The sequence below is a fragment of the Mus caroli genome, unplaced genomic scaffold (genome assembly GCF_978045245.1).
Source record: "Mus caroli unplaced genomic scaffold, Mus_caroli_1 scaffold_13, whole genome shotgun sequence".
NCBI lineage: Eukaryota > Metazoa > Chordata > Mammalia > Rodentia > Muridae > Mus > Mus caroli.
In genome coordinates, this window is record NW_028227268.1 from 13,723,542 (window position 1) to 13,744,433 (window position 20,892).

At 42.9% G+C, this 20,892-nt stretch overlaps 1 protein-coding gene across 1 annotated transcript; it reads right to left on the minus strand.

Moving 5' to 3' along the window:
* Nucleotides 1-3,126: 3,126 nt before the first annotated feature.
* Apoh (apolipoprotein H) lies at nucleotides 3,127-16,603 on the minus strand. The gene is made up of 8 exons (XM_021177300.3): nucleotides 16,469-16,603; nucleotides 15,884-16,060; nucleotides 14,507-14,603; nucleotides 12,183-12,259; nucleotides 9,542-9,730; nucleotides 7,682-7,861; nucleotides 5,292-5,489; nucleotides 3,127-3,283 (listed from the first exon to the last, which is right to left on the minus strand). Exons 1-8 carry the CDS (start codon nucleotides 16,530-16,532, stop codon nucleotides 3,228-3,230), a joined length of 1,038 nt encoding a protein of 345 aa, XP_021032959.1. The 5' UTR covers nucleotides 16,533-16,603; the 3' UTR covers nucleotides 3,127-3,227.
* Nucleotides 16,604-20,892: the final 4,289 nt, after the last annotated feature.

Here is a 20,892-nt window from a genome sequence, read left to right on the forward strand (position 1 = left end):
AAAAAACCAAAACCAAAACAAGACATTAAAAAACTTTTCCCCGTGGAAGCTGAAGTGTGTCACAGTGTGTCACACAGCATATCCTTCTGTACACACATCTTTCCTGGTCCCCGTGGAAGCTGAAGTGTGTCACAGTGTGTCACACAGCATATCCTTCTGTACACACATCTTTCCTGGTTCCTGTGGAAGTTGAAGTGTGTCACAGTGTGTCACACAGCATATCCTTCTGTACACACATCTTTCCTGGCAACTATTCATGGCAATGAGTCCTTGGTCTGGGTTAAGGCCTCAGGCTTCTGCTACACCATCCATACCAGATCCTCACCAAGCCTCCTCTTGAATATCTTGTTGTTGCCCTGTGTCATGGAGCTCCTGCAGCTTTGGATCTGCAGGACTTTCCTGATAGCCAGCAGTACATCACTTCATAGATGAGGGAGAGGTTGGAGTGAGCCAAGTCAAAATCCTAGATCTGGATCTGCGTGGCAGCTGAACTGGTCACTCTGCCAGGCTTCCCACACATCCAGTGTGATCTCCAGCACTGCCCCAGCTAGCTTACCCAATGCTTCAGCCAGCAAAGGGGAGGGGTCTCCCACTCTAATGCCTCTGAGACCAACTTGCCCTCACCCACACCTCCAGACCCAGTTCTACTATGCTGCCAGTCAAGGTGCCAGACCCATTCACTGAGTGCTATACACAGCAAGGGACAGGGCCAGCTCTCTGTGCTCATACCCATCCACACCAGGATCTGCTCTGCTATGCTGCTCAGGCAAGGTGTGGGGCCAACTCTCCTGACTGCTGCAGCCAGTGAGGGACAGGGCCAACTCTCCATAAATAAAAGCTTTGTGTTTTTGTTTTTAATCTCAACGTTAAATTAGAACTCAGTGGATGTCTTTCAGCAAGTTTTTCTCCTTTGAACTTTCAGCTTTAGATGATCAACTATTAGCAGATTGGGTTGAATGAACTTGGAAGACAATACAAAAGTAGTTTTTTGGTTTTTAGTTTTGTTTTCTTTTGTTTTTTAAGTTTTGTTTATTTAATGTATATCTGCATGTACACCAGAAGAGGGCATCCGATCTCTTTATAGGTGGTTGTGAGCCACCATGTGGTTTCTGGGAATTGAACTCAGGACCTCTGGAAGGAGAGCCAGTGTTCTTAACCACTGAGCTATCTCTCTAGCCCAGTAGGTTTTTGGTTTGGTTTGGTTTGGTTTTAAGTGTAAAATGGCAAAAAGCAAGGGAAATAATTTATCTGATGGTCAACAGACATTTGTGTTTCTCTGACACTCCTTGCAGAAAGCACATTGGTGACAAAGTATCGTGCATATTGTTGACTGACTAGTTGCCCTGGAAAACTGTATTGGCTACTTTTCTTCTTATTGCAGCAAAATACCCAAGAAAATCGACATAAGGGAGGAAAGCCTTGTTTGCACTCATGGTTTCCAAGGAATCTCAGTCCATCAAGGTGGGAAAGGCAAGGGGCTCTGTGCACAGCAGCAGGCGTATGAGGCCTCTGCTTGTTCACATGACAACAGGAGAAGCCAAAGCAACATAACTGCCAAAATTTGCCCTCTATGACCTCCTCTTGTCAACTAGGCCCCATCTCCCAGAGTCTGTAAACCTCCAAAGCAATGCCAGGAAGTGGGAACTGGGCATCCAAACACACAGACTCGGGGGACAGCTCACATTCCAGTGGTAACATTCCCAAACTCCTGGTCCCCTAAGGCTCAAGACAACTCTCTCCCAATACTAAGCGCATCTAACTAAACTTCAGAAATCCCCAATACTGATCAAAAACTCAAAGTGCAAATTCTTCCTAGACTTAAATCAGTGACTTCACTGTGGTCTCTAAAACCAAGAAAGTTAAACACATATAATATGCAATACAAACTAAGTATTCTCCTTCTAGTAGGAAGGAACGAAAGAATAAGAAGAAAAGATTGGCCCAAAGGAAGACCACCATCCAGCAGGGTAAAGGGTAAAGTCTGAAACTGTTGCCCAACAACCACAGTGTGGTAATATTATTTGAGCTCCTAAAGGCTTGGGCATCCCTCACCTGTGGCCACACCATTTTCAACACCTGTACATTTTCTCTTGGGCAGGCTCAACGTGGTGCTTGCCGCTTTCCTCTGCAGACATCCCATGTTCCTGGCATCTCCAACATTCCGGGAGACTAAGGCCTAGCTTTTGCCATCACAGTTTCACACAGTGACTCCTCAGGGTCAATATTCTGAGAGTTTGACTCTGATACACATCGCCCGGCCCAATTGACTTTTCTCTAAAACCCTGCTGCAAGCTCCACATAAGGAAAACCAGCCGTGCCGTGTGGGTGATATTCAGTTCTGGTGCCAACTTGAGAAGGAGCCGAGCCCCCCTTGGACCACGGATGCAAATGCACAGCTGCAGGAGTCTGAAGCCTCTGCTTGGTCACATCACAACAGGAGGACCCAGGAGAGAAATATCCACTGTAGAGAGCAGGGGTGTGAGCAGACCAGAGACAGATGGCGGAAGTGCCGGACAGAATCTGAGAGCCTACATCTGCTGCATCCATGAATTTAAACTGGGTTCTATCCATGAGATGGTGATGTCTGCTTTGCTCCCAGCAACACTCAGCTTCTTAGGGGTGAGCATAGGCAAAGGAAAGAGAGCCTTGAGTGAGTTTAGCCAATAGATAAAACAGAACAAGGGAAGGGCAGAGGAAAGCCAAAGTCAGATGTTAGAATGATAATGAGTAAGGGAAGTGTTTGTTGTTGTTGTTTGTTTGTTTGGCATCATGTAAAAACAGCATCAACTATTCCAGGCCAGTTCTGTAGACCTGGAAGTCCTTGCTTACTCCTTTGTGGCCATGATGCCCAAACTCAGGGAAGCACAAGAATTATCTAGGAACTACGTCTTCAATACAAATTTCAAGACCATCCTCTAGAACTGTGGACCATTTTTGTTGCTGTAATGAGTAGATAAATACTGTCTTGGAGGTCTATGAACCCATCTGTAAGAAGTATTATAGTGTAACGGGGCTACCCTGCTCATGGGTACCGAGCTACATCGCTGCCAGACACCAAGGATGCTTTGGGTATGTGGATCTCTTAACATAACTAAAACCACGATGCCATATGGAGTCACACTGTAATAACTGAGGCAATCCAGTAACTTTATTCTGCTATTTCAGTTGGATTCCTAAGACAAGCAGAAATACAAATACGACATTCAATTTTGATTCAGGAAACGACTTCAGCACGGTGTCAGTTCTGATGCATCCGTTTTCCAGAAAGCCAGAGCACTGTGCTCTGTGGGAGGAGGGGAAAAGATAAACAAGAGAGACAATCATTTCTTAAATTATCTAAACAGCTCATCCAAATCAAATACATCTTACACATGTGTTGAATAAATCTAATTCTAGGAATAAAATCATTTAGTATGAGGTCTCAGTGATGGGAGAGGGGAAAAAATGGGAAAGAATAAGCCATTTATTTCCAAGAAGAGAAAATGAAGGGTTTTATATAACTCTGACAGGCAAGATTAAAAGGGGGAGAAATCATATCCGCCTTTTATTTACTCCCTACGGAATCAAGAGTGCTGCCTCTGTCTGAAGGCCGCAAGCAAAATCAGCCTGAAGAAACTACAGCAATGAGATTCTGATTTTTAAATTAACCCCTTCCAGTAGTTTCTCTACTGATTTGTATTAAGCCCATTGTATTTTGTCAATTGTATATTTAACGTCTCACTAGGGTTCTAGTGCGTGCGTGCAGAGTGCGGAGACTAGACCTCAACGTTGGGTGTTTACCTCTATCACTATCTAGCCACTTTATTTTCTGAGACAGGGTTTCCCACTGAACCCTGAGAGCTCACTGATTGGCTGGCTAGGCAGCAAGCTCCAGAAATTTGCTCTCTACCTCCCAGCTCTTCTTCCCAGCTCTGGGGTTATAAGCTTAGTACCCAGGCAGCTTTTTAATGGATTCTGGGATCTAAACCTTAGGCTCCAGTGCTTGTGCAACAGGCAGTTTACCAAGGAATCCATCCCTGCAGCCCGAGCTCTTCTATCCTTTGGCCAGTAAGAACTTAGTCAGTAGGGTTCTAACTCTTTGTCATTGTGATGGCACTGGTAGAGCATGTATCCTATGCCACAAACAAAGTTTCTATTCATTAGGGCTGGGGTGACGGCTCTGTGGGTAACAGCACTTGCTGCATAAGAGTTCAGATCCTATCACCCATGTAAAAAGCTAGGCATGCCACATGCAAATGCCTGTTACACCAGTTTTAAGAGGGGAACAAGAGGATGGCTGGGCCTTGCTGACCACCAGCCTAGCTCCAGATTGAGTGAGAGATCCTGTCTAAAAGAAATAATACAGAAAAGATAGAGTAGGACACATGGCATCTTTAACCTCCACATGTAAGCACAGGTACATGTACCTGCACAATACACACACACACACACACACACACACACACACACACACACACCCCACTCATACACACACATACACACACACACATACACACCACTCATACACACACACACACACACACACAAAATAAAATACTTCTAGCAGTTGAACCAACCTTATGAGGCATAGTGTATTAATCATTTATACTTTGTTCTCTCCCTAGATGGTAAGTTCTCAGACACTGTCCCCCAGTAATTTCTTTCTCAATTGTTGTCTTCCTAACCATCAATGCTTTGTCATCAATGGATCTGGAGAACTTATAAACCTAGAGCCAACAGTAGCTTCAGCCTCTCTTGGCTTTTCATTCCTGGCAATAAAGACTACAAAAGCCCTAAATCTGAAACCTTAGGTTAGCATGTAGTTCTATATGCCAACCAGTATCCACATCTGAATCCCACACATCTCTCTCAACATAGTTTGCTCTAAACAAACTGTGCCCTAAAGAATTCTTTTCAAAAGTGGCATTCCTAAAGGCAAGAAAAATAACACAGGATCTATAGGCTAATTACCATCGTTATTATCGGTGTCTCTAAAATGTGGAATAATGAAGTGATAGATGATTGTATTATTCAATATTTGACCTTATTAGTTTTCATACTAAACTTGGAGTTACATAAGATGGCATAATTCACCTCAACGGTCAATCAAAGAAACCCACAACCTCAAGGATTAATGAAAAGAATGGGAAAACAAAAAGCTGTAAGTAGCTCTCTGCCTTATCTGATTTCCTCCATCACAGTGGTTCTTTTTAAAGACCCAGCTAGACTTAGCTTCTCAAAATCACTCATAACTGGCTGGTGATAGCCGGGGCCAAGTGGAGTTCCAACCAAACAGCCCATCCCAGCCTTACCCTTGAAGCACGCTGGAATCTCGATAGTGCCATCTCTGCAATGAGCCTCCACAGTGTAGCTGCACTTCTTTTCTTTGTTTTTGCAGTAGAAGTGAATTTTGTCGCCATGCATCATCCCATTCTTAAACTGTTCCTGGATCTTCACCCTCATCCCTTGGTACAGCACGGTGGCTTTCTTAATGGAGAGTTTGCAAGACGCTGAAAGAGAGAATGTCTGTAGTCAGGACAATGGTCCGCTGATTCTTTGCTGAAAAGAATCTTGCTTACTTATAGCCAGTGAGCTGGCTCGGTGGATAGAGGCACCTGCCACCAAGCCTGAGATCAATCAATCCACAGGACCCATGTGGTAGAAGAAGAAAACTAAACTTCATCAAGCTGCTCTCAGACCTACACAAAGGCACCATGATGCATGTGAGTCCACATACATATGTGCACGTGCACACAAAATAATAAATATATAGTGTGACATCCACATGTAGGTCATGATGAATGTGCATGCACACAGATACACACATAAATACACATACATATACAAACACAATAAAAATATAAGACATTTTAAATTTCTTTGCATATATCTGTGTGTGCATGAGATTGTTCTTCAATATATAAATACCCATTCCAGATCCACTAAATCAGAAACTGAGGATGGAACACAGAAATAGGTATAAAAACTAGCCCTCAAGGGCCTCAGAGATGGCTCAGACAGTAAAATGCTGCTACATAGCATGAAGACCTGAGTTCAGACCCCAGCAAGGACCTACATAAGAACTAGGGTGGAAAGGGAGACCTGGAGAAGCCAATAGACAAACAGCTAGAGCTCTCTGACTGGCCAGTGAGCCTCCGGGTTTAGTGAGCAATCTTGTCTTTAAAAAAATAAGGTAGGGAGTGATTGAAGAAGACACGTGACACCCGCCTCTGGCACACAGATATTTGTGTCCATACACACATGCATACACCCATACACGCATGTGCATACATACACACAAGTACATTCATGTGCACACATGCACACATATACACGCACACACGTGCACACGCACACACACTAGGACTCTGATGCACCACGGCAAAGCCTGAGAGCCAGTACCTACCCTTCCTTCCCTGCCCTATCTTCTGAGACACTGGCTTCATAAATCAACTGCATTTGAACAGCTCTCCCAGACTCTGCTTCTAAGATATTCCAGCCTACAACACCAGCCATTCATCATTTGGGTTTTGTGCCTGCTTTCCTTTTCTGTTTAAACAGTTCAGTGTGGGCAGAGATAGAGTGCTCTATGGTTGCTCTTTGCATAACTGTTGCATTATGCAAATCATGGCACTGACTGGATTAAGAACAGATGCCCAACTCAAAAAAACCTGACAGCTCAAGGAAGGGAAGCCAGCTGGTGATGGGCGCTTTACCTACTGTAGAATCAAGGAGTTCAGAGAAAGAAAGGGACACAGAGACAGGAGTGGACCCTGACATGTTGTATCTCAGGTCCTCATTTGCATATTTCTTTTTATTTTAAAAGTCCCCCCACCCAACTAGCTTAGATGTGTGATTGATTTTTGCAACAAAGAAAGTCTTGACAAAAAAAAAAAAGAGCAAGTGTGGGGGTTGGGGGTGAGGTGGAGTGGGGGGGGCTGAGCGGGATGCTTGGCCTGCAGAGGCGAGCGAGCATAAACTGCTCTTCTAGAGGACCCGAGTTCTGTTCCCAGTATCCACATCAGGTGGCTTACAACTGCTGCTAACTGCAGTTCAAGGAATCCAACACCTCTGATCCCTGCAGGCACTTGTACTCATACCTTGCCCACACACAAATTTAAAAATAGTAAAATAAATATTTTTCAAAAGGGTACTCATGGGCAGACTTAAAAATAAATACAAGCAGCTGGGTGTGGTGGTGCACACCTTTAATCCCAGAACTCTGGAGGCAGAGGTAGGCAAATTTCTGAGTTCGAGGCCAGCCTGGTCTACAGAGTGTGTTCCAGGACAGCCAGGGCTACACAGAGAAAACCTGTCTCGATAAAACCAAAAATAAATAGATAGATAGATTAGAAGATAGATAGATAGATAGATAGATAGATAGATAGATAGATAGATAGATACAAGCAAAGACTTAAAAATAAATACAAGCAAAAATCATGGTCTTCCACCCTCTTGCTGGGGCTTACAGAGAACCTCCTTGTTTCCCATAGCTGAACGCTAAGCAACATTCCAAAGCAGGCCAGTTTCCCCATGTACTTTGAATCCTTAGGACATTTACATGTTGATTCTATGAGAGGAGCCTGAGCGATAAGTGGATATTAGATAGGACAAGAAAATGGCCAACGAGCGTGATCCACTCACTGGGCGAATTCAGTACTCTGATTCAGTACTCTGCAAGACCTCACCCACGTGCCAGTACCTCTACAGGTGGGCAAGGAGGACCAAGTTCCCGTCTTGGTACATTCCGCTTCTTCTGGGCCGTCCAGCTTGTATGTCTCATGGCAACCAAATGTGGCTATATCCTTGTATTGAAGCACCGGCTTTGCAGGATAATTCACATACCCATTTTCTGGCCTCGGAGGGAAGGGACATTTTACTTCTGAAAAACGTAATCAGTAAGGAAAATGTTAGTAACTCATAGCATTTTCTGAGAGTTGCAAAATGCCTTCACCTTTCCCTTACACCACAGAGCCAGTGAGCATCCTGTGAGCGAAATGCAGTTTCTAGGTCCCTGATGCTTGATTCTATCCCTGCTCTCTTACATTCATAGAACTCTGAATATTTAGAAAACAGACATCGAAAATAAATAATGACACCCTGCTAGCTCTTTGGGCTTTGAGTTTTCATCATGAAGTGTCATTTGTCACAAACTTCTACAATCTAAAATGTGGATATGAAAGAAGAGGGAGAAAAATCTTTTTTTTTTTCCTAGTCAATAAACCAGATTAAAAAGACACTGGCGATGATTCTTAAATGTAGGGAGATTATAAAGTCATAGCTATCAATCAGACTATAACCCAGTTTTTAAAACCCTTAATCCAGGGACACCTCACTGGTGTTCCAGCTGTCACTAGACACAAGTCCGTTCATGGCTTTGTGGCTTTGCAAGTGATGTGACCCTGAATAGTGTGCCTTTCCTTTAACTTCCACTCACGATCCAAAGCCTATGTATCAAGCCGATGTATCTTGACTGCTGGAAATAACACGCAGTCAGTTTAGACTATTAATTGCAAGATCATTGATTCCCCGCAGGTCAGAAACTGAACTCATTCTCCTAATATCCCCAGTATAAAGCACACTGTGTGGCAAACAGTAGACACTCAATGATAGACTTAGTGTGGTGGTGGCACACAGTAGACACTCGATAGACTTAGTGTGGTGGTGCACACAGTAGACACTCGATAGACTTAGTGTGGTGGTGCACACCTATAATCTCAGCACTTGGGAGGTAATGGCAGGGGGATAAGAGCTAGAGACAGACCCATCTCAGGCTACATCGTGGGTTTAAGATCAGCCCAGGCTATTGTATAGAACTTTCTTCAGGATTGAAATGTTTCTGTCATAAAAGGAGGAAGGATGCTCATAAGACTCAAGAAACAAAGGCCCCTCTCCAAGTTTGTGTAAATAGTGGCGATTGCTGAAGAAGATCCTCCTGCTGATGGAGCAGCCTCCATATTGGGGGGAAAGCAACAAGGATTGCAGCCTTCCTAGTTATCACCCACGCATGCTGAAGTGGGTTTCTTCAGCAATGTAGTTGCCTTTGAGTCAGTCACAGAGTATGCATGTAACCCCTCACCTATGTGCCTATAACAACTCCAATAAACTCCCTAATCCCTTAGGCTACTAGACTCAGGTGGTATCATTTCTTTGGTCTTTCGTCAGGGCCTGATTTTTCCTCCCTAGGAAAAGTCACACAATGGATACGTGAGACCCTTTCTTAACAAAGAAGAAGCCAGGCAGCCGGGCAGCCATCAGGCATAACTTTAATCCTAGCACTTCGGAAGCACAGGTAGGCAGATGTCTGTGAGTTCAAGGCCATCCTGATCTACAGAGAAACTTCTAAGACAATTAAGGCTACTCAGAGAAACCCTCTCTCAAAAGACTTGCCCCCTATCCTCCCTCTCAAGAAGAAAGAAAGCAAAAATCAATATAACTTTTTAGTTTGTTGAGGGAGAGAATTTGGAATGTTCCCGGCAGTTAGCATTTTTCAACACATTCAAAGATGTGTTTCTATGCTACTCTAGCTATTTTGTCTTATTATTTTGTCTTAGCCACTTACCCAGGCATTCTGGCAATCGAGTCCAGTTTCCTTGTTCTGCGCACATGACTGTGTCATTTCCGATCATGGCAAAGTGTGGCAAGCATTTAAAGACCACTGTGTCCTGATACAAAGAGTTGTTCCCAGCTGAAGGCCTATAATCCTTAAGGAGTGCAAACTTTGGAACTGGTGGTGGCGGGCAGGTGATGCCTGCAAAGAGAGATCACTGTCATCTCAATGAAAATAGCTGGGGTTTTGGAATACACTCTTTGGAGGCAGGTGGATCTGTGCGAGTTCAATGCCAGCCTGACATTATCTCAAATAAGAGAGAGAGAGAGAGAGAGAGAGAGAGAGAGAGAGAGAGAGAGAGAGAGAGAGAGAGAATGGATAGGTGGATACATAGATAGATAGATAGATAGATAGATAGATAGATAGATAGATAGATAGATAGATAGGTTCTATAGGTTGGCAGGATATATCTGTATATAAAAATAATTTGTTGCCACACCCAATGACCAGAGTTCAATCCACAGGACACACATAGCAGAAAGAAAGAACTGCCTTTCATAGATGATCTTTGGACCTCTACACATATGCCAAGTAAATATTTTTCAAAGAATTATTTATTTTATGTATATGAGTACACTGTATCTGTCTTCAGACACACCAGAAGAGGGCATCTGACCCTATTACAGATGGTTGTGAGCCACCATGTGGTTGCTGGGATTTGAACTCAGGACCTCTGGAAGAACAGTCAGTGCCATCTCTCCAGCCCCAAGTAAATAATTTAAAAGTTAAAATACACTCATCTCAGAATGAAAGAGAATATGAGAATGAATTTGAAGAAATGAAAACTTTGGTCACACGTTTTGTAAAAACAAGCCATTGTTGATGACAAGTAAGAAAAAGTCAAATCAAATTGCCAACCAGTCAGAAACCATCAACAGAGAAGAATAAGGAGGGGGGAAATGAGGGGAAGAGGAGGGAACTGCAGAAATATATTTGTCTTGTCATGTTCATTTGTTTCCTATACATCTTTGACATAAAGACTACCTTGAAAGATGTTTCTAGAAGTCAGAATGTATAGAAGACACTGTTGGGGGACGACCCTGCAATACTTGATACCATATTGTTTGTGACTCTGAGTTCTGCCTCTAGTATGGTTTGTTCCTACAAATACCTCCTGCTTTGGGAATGAAAAAATGGAGGTTTGCACATAGAGACATGCAGGTGCCCAAAGACAAGGCAGTGGCTTATCAGCACTCCTTGGCAATACATCGCCTTTCCTGCAAATCCAGGGACTGTTACACTGTTACATAAAGACACTGCTGATGAAAAGATGATTTATCATGATCTATCTATCCTCAGTGGTTGTTTCTCAGGGAGTGGTCACTGACCAGCCGGGCAGCTGGAGAAAAGCTCAGATCACATCCCGGTGCTCGAGTCAGCATGTACACATTGATATCTACTAGATGTCAACCCTGGTGACTGCTGTACACTTCCAAGCATGAGACTCACTCGCTCAGATTAGCTTGAATTTAAAGTAGATTTTCTGCTCCTGACTGGAAAAAAAAGTTAATTTATGTAACTGGTATAAAGATGCTTCAAAGGGAGACTATCCGAATCATGGAGAGCCTTGCTGTGGACAAAGAGCTCAATTTATCTTTAAATATTTTAATGTGGTTAGGATTCATCTGGAATTCCTCTAGTTTTCTACTCTCCTTTGCTAGGACCGGTGTCCCTGAAAGGCTAAAGGACCACATCCATGACTGGTCTGGGCCTCTTAGTCAAAGATTCGAGTTATAGAAATCTCAAGCTAGGATACCTGAAAACAATTGTCTATAAGGAATGGGCCCAGAGTTTTCACTGACTGCTTAATTGAGAATATATTGAATAAGTCATGAAGGCCTTGCTCTTATGCTACAAGGTGCTTGGTGGCTTATTATGACGGACTATCCTTATCTCTTCCACTGGATTCATTCTCTTGACTATCCTCTCCTTTAGGCTTACAGCAAGGCTTGTGGGTTGTAACCCCTTTGAGGGTCGAATATCAGATATCCTGCATATAAGCTATTTACATTAAGATTCCTAACAGCAGCAAAATTACACTTCTGAAGTAGCCATGAAATAAATTTATATTTGGGGGGAAGGGGTTTGTCATGACATGAGAAATTATATTAAAGGGTTGCAGCATTAGGAAGGTTGAGAACTACTGCCTTGTCAGCTCAAAATACAGCATGCAGAACCCCAGTCCACGTTTGGTAGAGATGGGATCAGGTCATCTCATGAATGAATGAGGAAGAACGCACTAACAGGAAGAGATATCTGAAGCCACTGTTGGTGGAAGTCCCCCTTGCCAAGACTGGGGGTGTAGATGAGAAGGTAGAGAGATAATGTGCCTGGCATGTGCAAGATTGACTTGGCTCCCTAGCATGACAAGAAGGAAAGGGAAGGGGAGGGGAAGGGAGAGAAGGGGGGAGGGGAAGAGAGGGGAAAGGAGGGGAGGGGAGGAGAGGGGAGGGGAGGAGAGGTTAGGGTTAGGACTGTGAGGTCTCTGGGAACACAGAGTTTCTGGACTGTGGAGTTGGCAATACTAAGACTAGGAAATTTGTGGACAGACCAACGGGTCCCTCAACTGTCAGGTGGGACCCCCAAGACTCACGAGCACAAGTGGGAATGTCTGGACTCCATTTTCCTTCCTCCGTGCACTTAGATGAGCTGGTCCCATTCAGAAAAAACCTGGAGAAGAAAAATGTAATGTATTAACCAACAAAGTAACCTCATTGGCATTATAAATGTGCTAGGGACTAAACTTACATGTAGAAGACATCAATTCTACTACTGAGATCCCCACCCTTAGCCCTATTCATTTGTTTTGAATCAGGGACTTTCTATGTTGCCAAATAAGAAAACTGAAGGACCAGGAAGTAGTGTCACGTGGCTTTAATCCCAGCACTTGGGAGGCAGAGGCAGGCGGATTTCTGAGTTCGAGGCCAGCCTGGTCTACAGAGTGAGTTCCAGGGTATCCGGGACTATACAGAGAAACCCTATCTCAAAACAAAACAAAAAAAAAACAAAAACAAAAAAGAAAGAGAGAGAGAGAGAGAGAGAGAGAGAGAGAGAGAGAGAGAGAGAAAGGAAGGAAGAAAGAAAGAAAGAAAGAAAGAAAGAAAGAAAGAAAGAAAGAGAGGAAGAAAGAAAGAAAGAGAGGAAGAAAGAAAGAAAGAAAGAGAGGAAGAAAGAAAGAGAAATAAAGAGAGGAAGAAAGAAAGAAAGAAAGAAAGAAAGAAAGAAAGAAAGAAAGAAAGAAAGAAAGAAAGAAAGAAAGAAAGAAAACTGAAGGGATTCTCCTGCCTTAGAAAAAAGAGAAGAAGAGAAGAGAAGAGAGAAGAGAAGAGAAGAGAAGAGAAGAGAAGAGAAGAGAAGAGAAGAGAAGAGAAGAGAAGAGAAGAGAGAAACGAGAAACCACTGGATGTTTCTGTGATTGGTGAATGTAGAGGCCCATACCCCTAATTTCCTTATTTCCAGCCAATTGGCCAAGTTATCAGCTCCTTAGATAAGGCTGAGAACCAGCTCTTTTACCGGATGTCAGAATGCAGCAAACTGTGATGTTCATTAGTTGTGCTGGCATGAATATGTGTGAACAGCGCGTGTCATCATTGCCAATGAAGATTCAGCACTCTCACTGAAGCCCCGCCCCCACCCCACCCTACCCCTGCCCAGGGGCCTTTTGCACCAGCCCCACTAGCAGCTTGGAATTTCTGTGAAGAGACCCATGCTTCTCCTTCACACATGGGTTTCCAGATCTCCACTCCCAAGCAAGGATCTTCAAAGAAACTGTCACCGCGGACAGCAGCACACTCTCCATGGGGGTCACACTGGTGTCATTTCTTATAAAACAGATGAATTGCATGACAAGTGACATACATGTGAGGCTGTGACACCGTGTAAGCACTCACAGAACCAGGTTCGGGGTTGGAGAGACGGCTCCCTGGTTAAGAGCACACTGCTCTTGCAGAGGACCAGAGTTTGAATTCTAGCACCTACACTGGACAGTTCACCTGTAACTCCAGACCTCTTCAGATAACACTGGTATCTAAAGCCAGTGACCTCTGTGGGGCCCTACACTCATGTGTACATAACCCCACACAGACACATAATTAAAATTGATAAAAATAAATCTGGTGGTTTGAATAAGAATGGCCCCTGTGGGCTCCTATACTTGAATGCTTGGTCACCAGGGAGTGGCTCTGTTTCAGGGATTGGGAAGTTGGACCTTTTCGGAGGAAGTATGTCATGGTGGGTGGGCTTTGAGGTTTCAAAAAACACAAGCCAGGCCCAGTGCCTCTCTCGTTCTGCTACCTTCGGATCCAGATGTAGAGCTCTTAGCACCATATCTATCATGTGTTGCCATGCCGATAATATATCAAAGCTCTGAAACTGTAAGCACACCCCGTGCTCTCCTTGGTAAGAGTTGCCACAGTCATGGTGTCTCTTCACAGCAATAGAATGGTAACTAAGACAAAAATCTCTAAAGAAGGAGTAGGCTCTGTGTCACCATATTCCAGTCTTCTCCATGGAATCCCTTTCAAAAGACTACCTACCACACTGGTCAGTCAGTCTTAGAACTAAACCCCAAGCCGCATTCTTACTGTATATCAGTCATATGCTAAGAGCTGGCCCAGAGATGAGACTGAATTACGGTACAGGCTCACTCTTTTCATTGTGTCTCCTCCTACACGTGATTAGCTCGAGGCACAGAAGCTGGAGTGCTGGTCTCCTGTAGCATGGGATGATATGTTTTCCATTTCATGTACCACCCTCAACGTCATCATAGCATTTGGTAAAAGCAGGACTTAAATGTATTCCGTATCCAGCAAGCCCAACCCACAGACTGGAAAGAATACAAAGCAACCGTGATGCTTAGCTAAAGGATCCAGCTATTTGCTCGGTCTGCCAGTTCCTTCATCTCACTACAGTCCTTACCCAGGGTTACAAGCAAAACTGATGTTGTTGGGATATTCAAAACTTGTGTAGCGTACAATTCCATTTTCTAAGATTCCAGCGAAAGGACACACTCTGGCTGCAATTTAAAGAGAAACACTGGTAAATATTGACTGAAGTATAGACTTGTAAACTCTCCATCTCTTGATCCAGTAACTACTAGTAAGTGTTCTAAGAGAGTGATAGAAATGGAGAAATGATACATGTATTGAGATAGTCCTTACAACAGGACTTGGACAATCTAAAAGGTCATTGTCATGGGACTATTTTAATTAGGCAAACTAAACCACCAACTGAACTAATATGTAGCCAATAGTACACAGATTATAAAGGTCATAGAGACCGTCAATTTTTATAATATGCAGATAAAAATAGAAAAACACAACATTATATGTACTCTTTGCAATGATGCAAAAAGCATATGGAAAGTAAGTTGAAAATATTGTTATTAGCGATAAGAGATTTGGCTGATTTTAAATGATTTTTCCATTAAAAATCATGCTTAAGGGGTAGAAGTGTAGTTTTGTGGTGGAATACATGTTTAGCTGAAATTTAATCCCTAGTGCTTCAAAAAAAAACTCACTTAGATTTAAAAAAATAAAGAACAAACTCGAATTACTTGCAAGAACATATATAAGTCTGATAAAGGTCATATCTATAAAATCAAAATAATCAGGGCTCTGATTGCCCCATCTAGCTACTCTAAATACTTGCCACAATAGTCTGTTTGATTGATTAATATCTGACTCCGACAATTCAGCTGAGAGCTGGGTGTAGTGGTTCACATCTATGATCCCAGAACTCAGAGGCAGGAAGTTCAGGCTCACCCTCAGCTACCAAGTGAGGTTCCGCATAGAGCACCGGGCGGGCACCATGGTTATAAACCATGTTCCAAGGAATAAATGAAGATAACCATTTACCATAAAATAATGTGCTATAAAACATATATTATCAAATTCCAACATGTCTATATTTCACTGTAAACATGTACTTAATTTAGATACATTTATACTCAGTTCAGTAAATATTAAGTCTGCTTCCCTTCTGAGGCAAAGTCCAAAGATATGATTGTTCCCCATCTGTTTACCCATGAGTCTCTTTGGCAACACTTCTCCACTACTTGTCTTTTAATTTGTGTTATGTTTCCTTTTCCATCCGTCAATTCTGCTCTCTCTCCCTCCCTCCCACCTTCCCTCCCCCACTTAAACTTTCCTTAGCTGTCTGCTTCTCTAAATGTGACTTTTTGTGTGATACCTGGCACTCAGCCCTGGGCACTCCGAACAGAATGAAGTAGGTTTTCTCTGCAAATATCCAGAACCCACACAAGGGAAGAGAGCTAGAGAGAAGTTTCAGACTTACGGATACATCTCAGGGTGTTGATGGGCCACATTCCTGTGAGAGGACAGGTAAACCGTCTCATCCCTCCCCTGGACACATAGCCTGGCTTGCAGGAGTAGACAATCTGCTCCCCAGGGTCGTAGGATGTCTTTAAGGGGACAACCGTAGCAAATGGTAGGTCATCCGGCTTCGGACAGACTGAACACAACAGAACACAAAACAGACTGTTAAGAAGAAAATCTCAATTCAGGATTTTCTTCTTAGGAGTTTTAAAATCCCCTAGCATATAAGGGAAAGATGTTTACAAATTGTAGGTCTACACAATTCTGTACCAAATACTTCCTATGCAAGATCTCATCCGACCTTAATGACCATTTGAAGGAGGCCTTACTGTCATCTACATATTACAGGTCAGCAGGCTGAGTTTAAATTTGGCTGAATGTCCTACAGATGTATTTTAAGAATGGCAACATTGAAGAATAAGGTAAGTATCCATGCCATCTCTCCAGCATCCACTCTGCCTTGAAAGCCATCATTATTGTGTATGACCCAACACAACCTCATTGGTTAGAGCTCTCATTTTTCTCAAAGGCAAGAAGTACTCACTCCGTCCTGCAATTGCAACATGGCAGAGGAAGGCGGAGAACAAGGCGAGCACGGGGGAGACCATTGCGGATGTGTCCCACCAGCTTCACCAAAGTGGTGTCTTCTGCTGAAGAGAGGCACACAAATACAGAGGTGCTTAAATATTAAACCATGTTTGGGGTGTACTTTCATTTCTGTAAACAGAAGCTAAAGCGCTGTGCTTTGGAAAGGACAGAGAGAACTCTGTTCTTCAATCATTGACCACACTTCTCCAGGCCCGTTGTGAAATCTTTGGTGGGTGCTTCTCTGAAATAGCACATTTTTTTTTCTTCGTAGCACAAATAGGTCATAATTGCTTCTGAAAGAATTCTGATGATTACTGGCACTGTCTGGACCTCTTGTTCTCTCTCTCTCCCTCCCTCCCTCCCTCCCTTCCCCCTTCCTTAGATTGCTTGGAGTTTTAGTATGTCATAGATGGAACACCAAAAGTAGGATGCCCCTATTTCACTTAGTGTCCTTGGCATGTGAAGTCATGGCAATCTTCTGTTTCCACATCTCTAAAATGGTATTCCCTGGGCCACGGGGAGTGGCCCCACTATTAAGTGCACTCACTATGCTTGCAGAGGACCCAGGTATTGTTCCTGGTACTCACATCAAGTGCCTCACAAACACATGTAACTCCAGTTCTAAGGCTTCATACATCCTCTTGTGGTCCTCAAAGATACACACATGTGGGACACATAAACCCATACAGGCACACACATAAATAAAAATTAAAATATGTAAAATAGTGTCCCAGTCTGTACACAAAGGAGCCTAAAGAATATCTTCAACAGTTACCCCTCCACTCTAATGGACCCCAAACTGAACTCAGCATCTGTTGCAAAACAGCTACTTTTTTTTTTTTCCAAATTGGCCTTTTAGCTGCTCTTCATAACAAGATATTCTCAGAAGCTCAAATTGTGACCTTGGAGCTGTTCTTGATCCCTCAATCTTCTCTCTCATCAAAGAAGCATTCATTCATTCTTACTGCATCATATATCTGTCTAGGCACGGTTCTTTTTTTAGGGGCTGGAAGTTGATATGAATTCACACTAGAACTCAGTTAAGTAGGAGAAGAAGAGCAGAGCACTAATGCTGATGATGCTTGGGAGAGCTTTGAGCAACCATGCATCCATAGCTCTCCAACACACCGTTGGAGTACCAGGAGACATGGGTACACTTACAGTCAATGGCTGGGTCGTACAGGACAGAACCATGACCCACAGTCTCTGCAACAATCAGTCTTTTAAGAAACCAGACAATGCACTAAGGGGTACTGCAAACACACACACACACACACACACACACACACACACACAGTACACACAGAGAAAACACCTTTATGCATAAAACTAAATCTTAAAAACAAATTTAAAAATGCATAGGGAGTTTTGTCTAACACAAGGATGCCAACTAGCAATACAGTACGAATATTAGAATGTAAAAAGTATGATTTTGAAATCATAAAAATATTTAATTCTACCAAGAAATGTCCATAGGTGGTGAAACTAAGGGGTGGAATGATAAGTGAAGCATCCACATGGTCCTAAAAGTGTTTCTCAAAAAAAAAATCACTATTGCAAAGGGGTGAAAGGGAAACTTGTCTGGGGACACCAGCTTAAACAAGTAGTCAATGTCACCGTGACCATTGGTGGCACTGACTGGCATGATAGGCTCCCCATTTTGTTTTGGATGCAATGAGAAAACAGCAATTGCTCTGCACTATTCCTGCTAAGCCAGAAAAATCTGGCTTGCATCACAAGAAAGCCTTGTGCACAACCGTGGTGAGAGTATATTGTGCACACAGAAAATCTTTGTGCACAGCCGTGTTTGGGGGACACTGTGCACCATGACCTTTCAAACAGGTGAGGACTAGGAAGGGCAGAGAAAAGATAGGAGATGGGGGCTGTCTAAGGTAGGTATACAGTGAGATTCTTCTGCTATAAAAGCCTTTATGGGATATTTGGGTGTTTGAATGGGAATCTCTGGGCTTGGGGTATATGAAAGCCTCTTGTCCTATCCAGGCAACCTTTCTACATGGTTAAAATGGAAGTTATTTTAAAGCACTTAAGAGATCATTTTAAAGGTTTCAATTTTATTATTTTATTTTAATGACTTCAAAAAGATCAAAGTAGTTATGGCCCTCCTGTGGTTTGCTTGAACATCTGAAGGATTCTGGAGAAGGTTCAGTCATTGTCTTTAGTGAGGCACCCAGCAGTGAGCTCCTCTAGGCTCCAGTGGGTAGTTCCAAAGCCAGGGTCACAAGCACGGCCTTGGTGAAAATCAATGGATCAGAAAGAAAACAAAGATGTGATCGTGGGAAAAGGACTTTTAGGGAAGAGTGAGGGGGAATGGAAGAGGGGGTATGGACTAAAAGTAATCAGAATACATTATATACATTCATAAAATTGTCAAAGATTACATTTAATCAATTAAAAACACTATCCAGTGAATTCTGTTTGAGAGATTCTGGGTTGGCTGGTTGGCTGGCTGTTGTTGTTATTGTTGTTGTTGTTGTTGTTATTGATTTGAGTGCTGGGATGGAACTCAGGGCTTTGGGCATGCTAAGCACCCATCTACCACTGAGCTACATGCTAAGCTTTTGTTCGATTTGTTTTCTTTTAGGTTTGTTTATTTTATCCTATGCCTAGGAATGTCTGGCCTACATGTTCAAGACATTATGCCAGACAGTATGTGCATCACATACATGTCTGGTGCTTGAGGCATCAGATCTCCTTGAACTGGTGTTGTGGATGGTTGTGAACCACCATGTTAGGGTTAGGAACTGAACCTGGTCCTTCTGCAAGAGCAATAAGTGGTCTCAACCAGTAAGCCATCTCTCTAATCCCTCAAGATACTACTCTTAAACCATATGGTGATATGAGGCCTTAAATTTTGTTTGTATCATCCCTAAAATCAGTGTAATAGGTAGAATTTTCTCAATTGTGTTTGTCCTGTTTCCCCATTTTCTCAACAGATTCACGGTTCCTGTAGCCAGCTACTGAACTTAGGGAAATGATGTTGGTGTGGGAATATTGGGATGAATTCCAGAGTGACAAAGCCTTTCAGAGGGAGCTAACATCCCAGAACTCGAGCCACCAAAACCTGCCCATGCTGGTGGCTTTGAGGTTCTTGCTTTATGAGTTAGAAAAATGAAATTTGTGGATGACAAAGATACGTTTTAGAGAGACTTTCATTGCAGATCCATAGGTAGATGCTTAAGAAGAAATGAAGGATTGGGAAGAGAGAACAGAGAACTTCTATAACAGGAGGGGTCCAGGGAGATAGGGTACCCTAAGCCTTGCTGCCTTGACGTTAGTAAGGCTTTACTAGCCAGAGGAAGGGAGACAGGGAATGAGCTGTTTGGTCCAGTTCCCATGCCAGGAGTCTTCCAGTCCCACTCACAGGCAAGGGGCCCTCATTAGAGGAAAGGAGATACATAAAAGCTAGACACAACCTCTGGTGTCTCTCCTACATAGGGCTCTAGTGGAACCAGAGACATTTGGACTTAAAACACTTCTGCCATCTCTGGCCTCCAGCTCCTGAAAGTCCCAAGGACATTCCCATCTTTTGGATAAGAAAAGAGAAAGAAAGAAAGAAAGAAAGAAAGAAAGAAAGAAAGAAAGAAAGAAAGAAAGAAAGAAAGAAAGAAAGAAAGAAAGAGAATGCCAACTTTAACAACAAAAATAATAGGAAGCAACAATTATTTTTCCTTAATATCTCTTAATATCAATGGACTCAACTCCCCAATAAAAAGACATAGACTAATAACTAACAGACTGGCTACACAAACAGGACCCAATATATTGTTGCTTTACACAATGGAGTACTACTCAGCTATTAAAAGGAATGAATTTATGAAATTCCTAGGCAAATGGATGGACCTGGAGGGCATCATCCTGAGTGAGGTAACCCAATCACAAAAGAACTCACAAATATGTACTCACTGATAAGTGGATATTAGTCCAGAAACTTAGAATACCCAAGATATAAGATACAATTTGCAAAACACAGGAAACTCAAGAAGAATGAAGACCAAAGTGTGGACACTTTGCCCCTTCTTAGAATTGGGAACAAAACAACAATGGAAGGAGTTACAGAGACAAAGTTTGGAGCTGAGATTAAAGGATGGAACATCTAGAAACTGCCATATCCAGTGATCCATCCCATAATCAGCTTCCAAACACTGACACCATTGCATACACTAGCAAGATTTTGCTGAAAGGACCCAGATATAGCTGTCTCTTGTGAGACTGTGCTGGGGCCTAGCAAACACAGAAGTGGTTGCTCACAGTCAGCTATTGGATGGATCACAGGGCTCCCAATGGAGGAGCTAGAGAAAGTACCCAGGGAGCTAAAGGGATCTGCAACCCTATAGGTGGAACAACAATATGAACTAACCA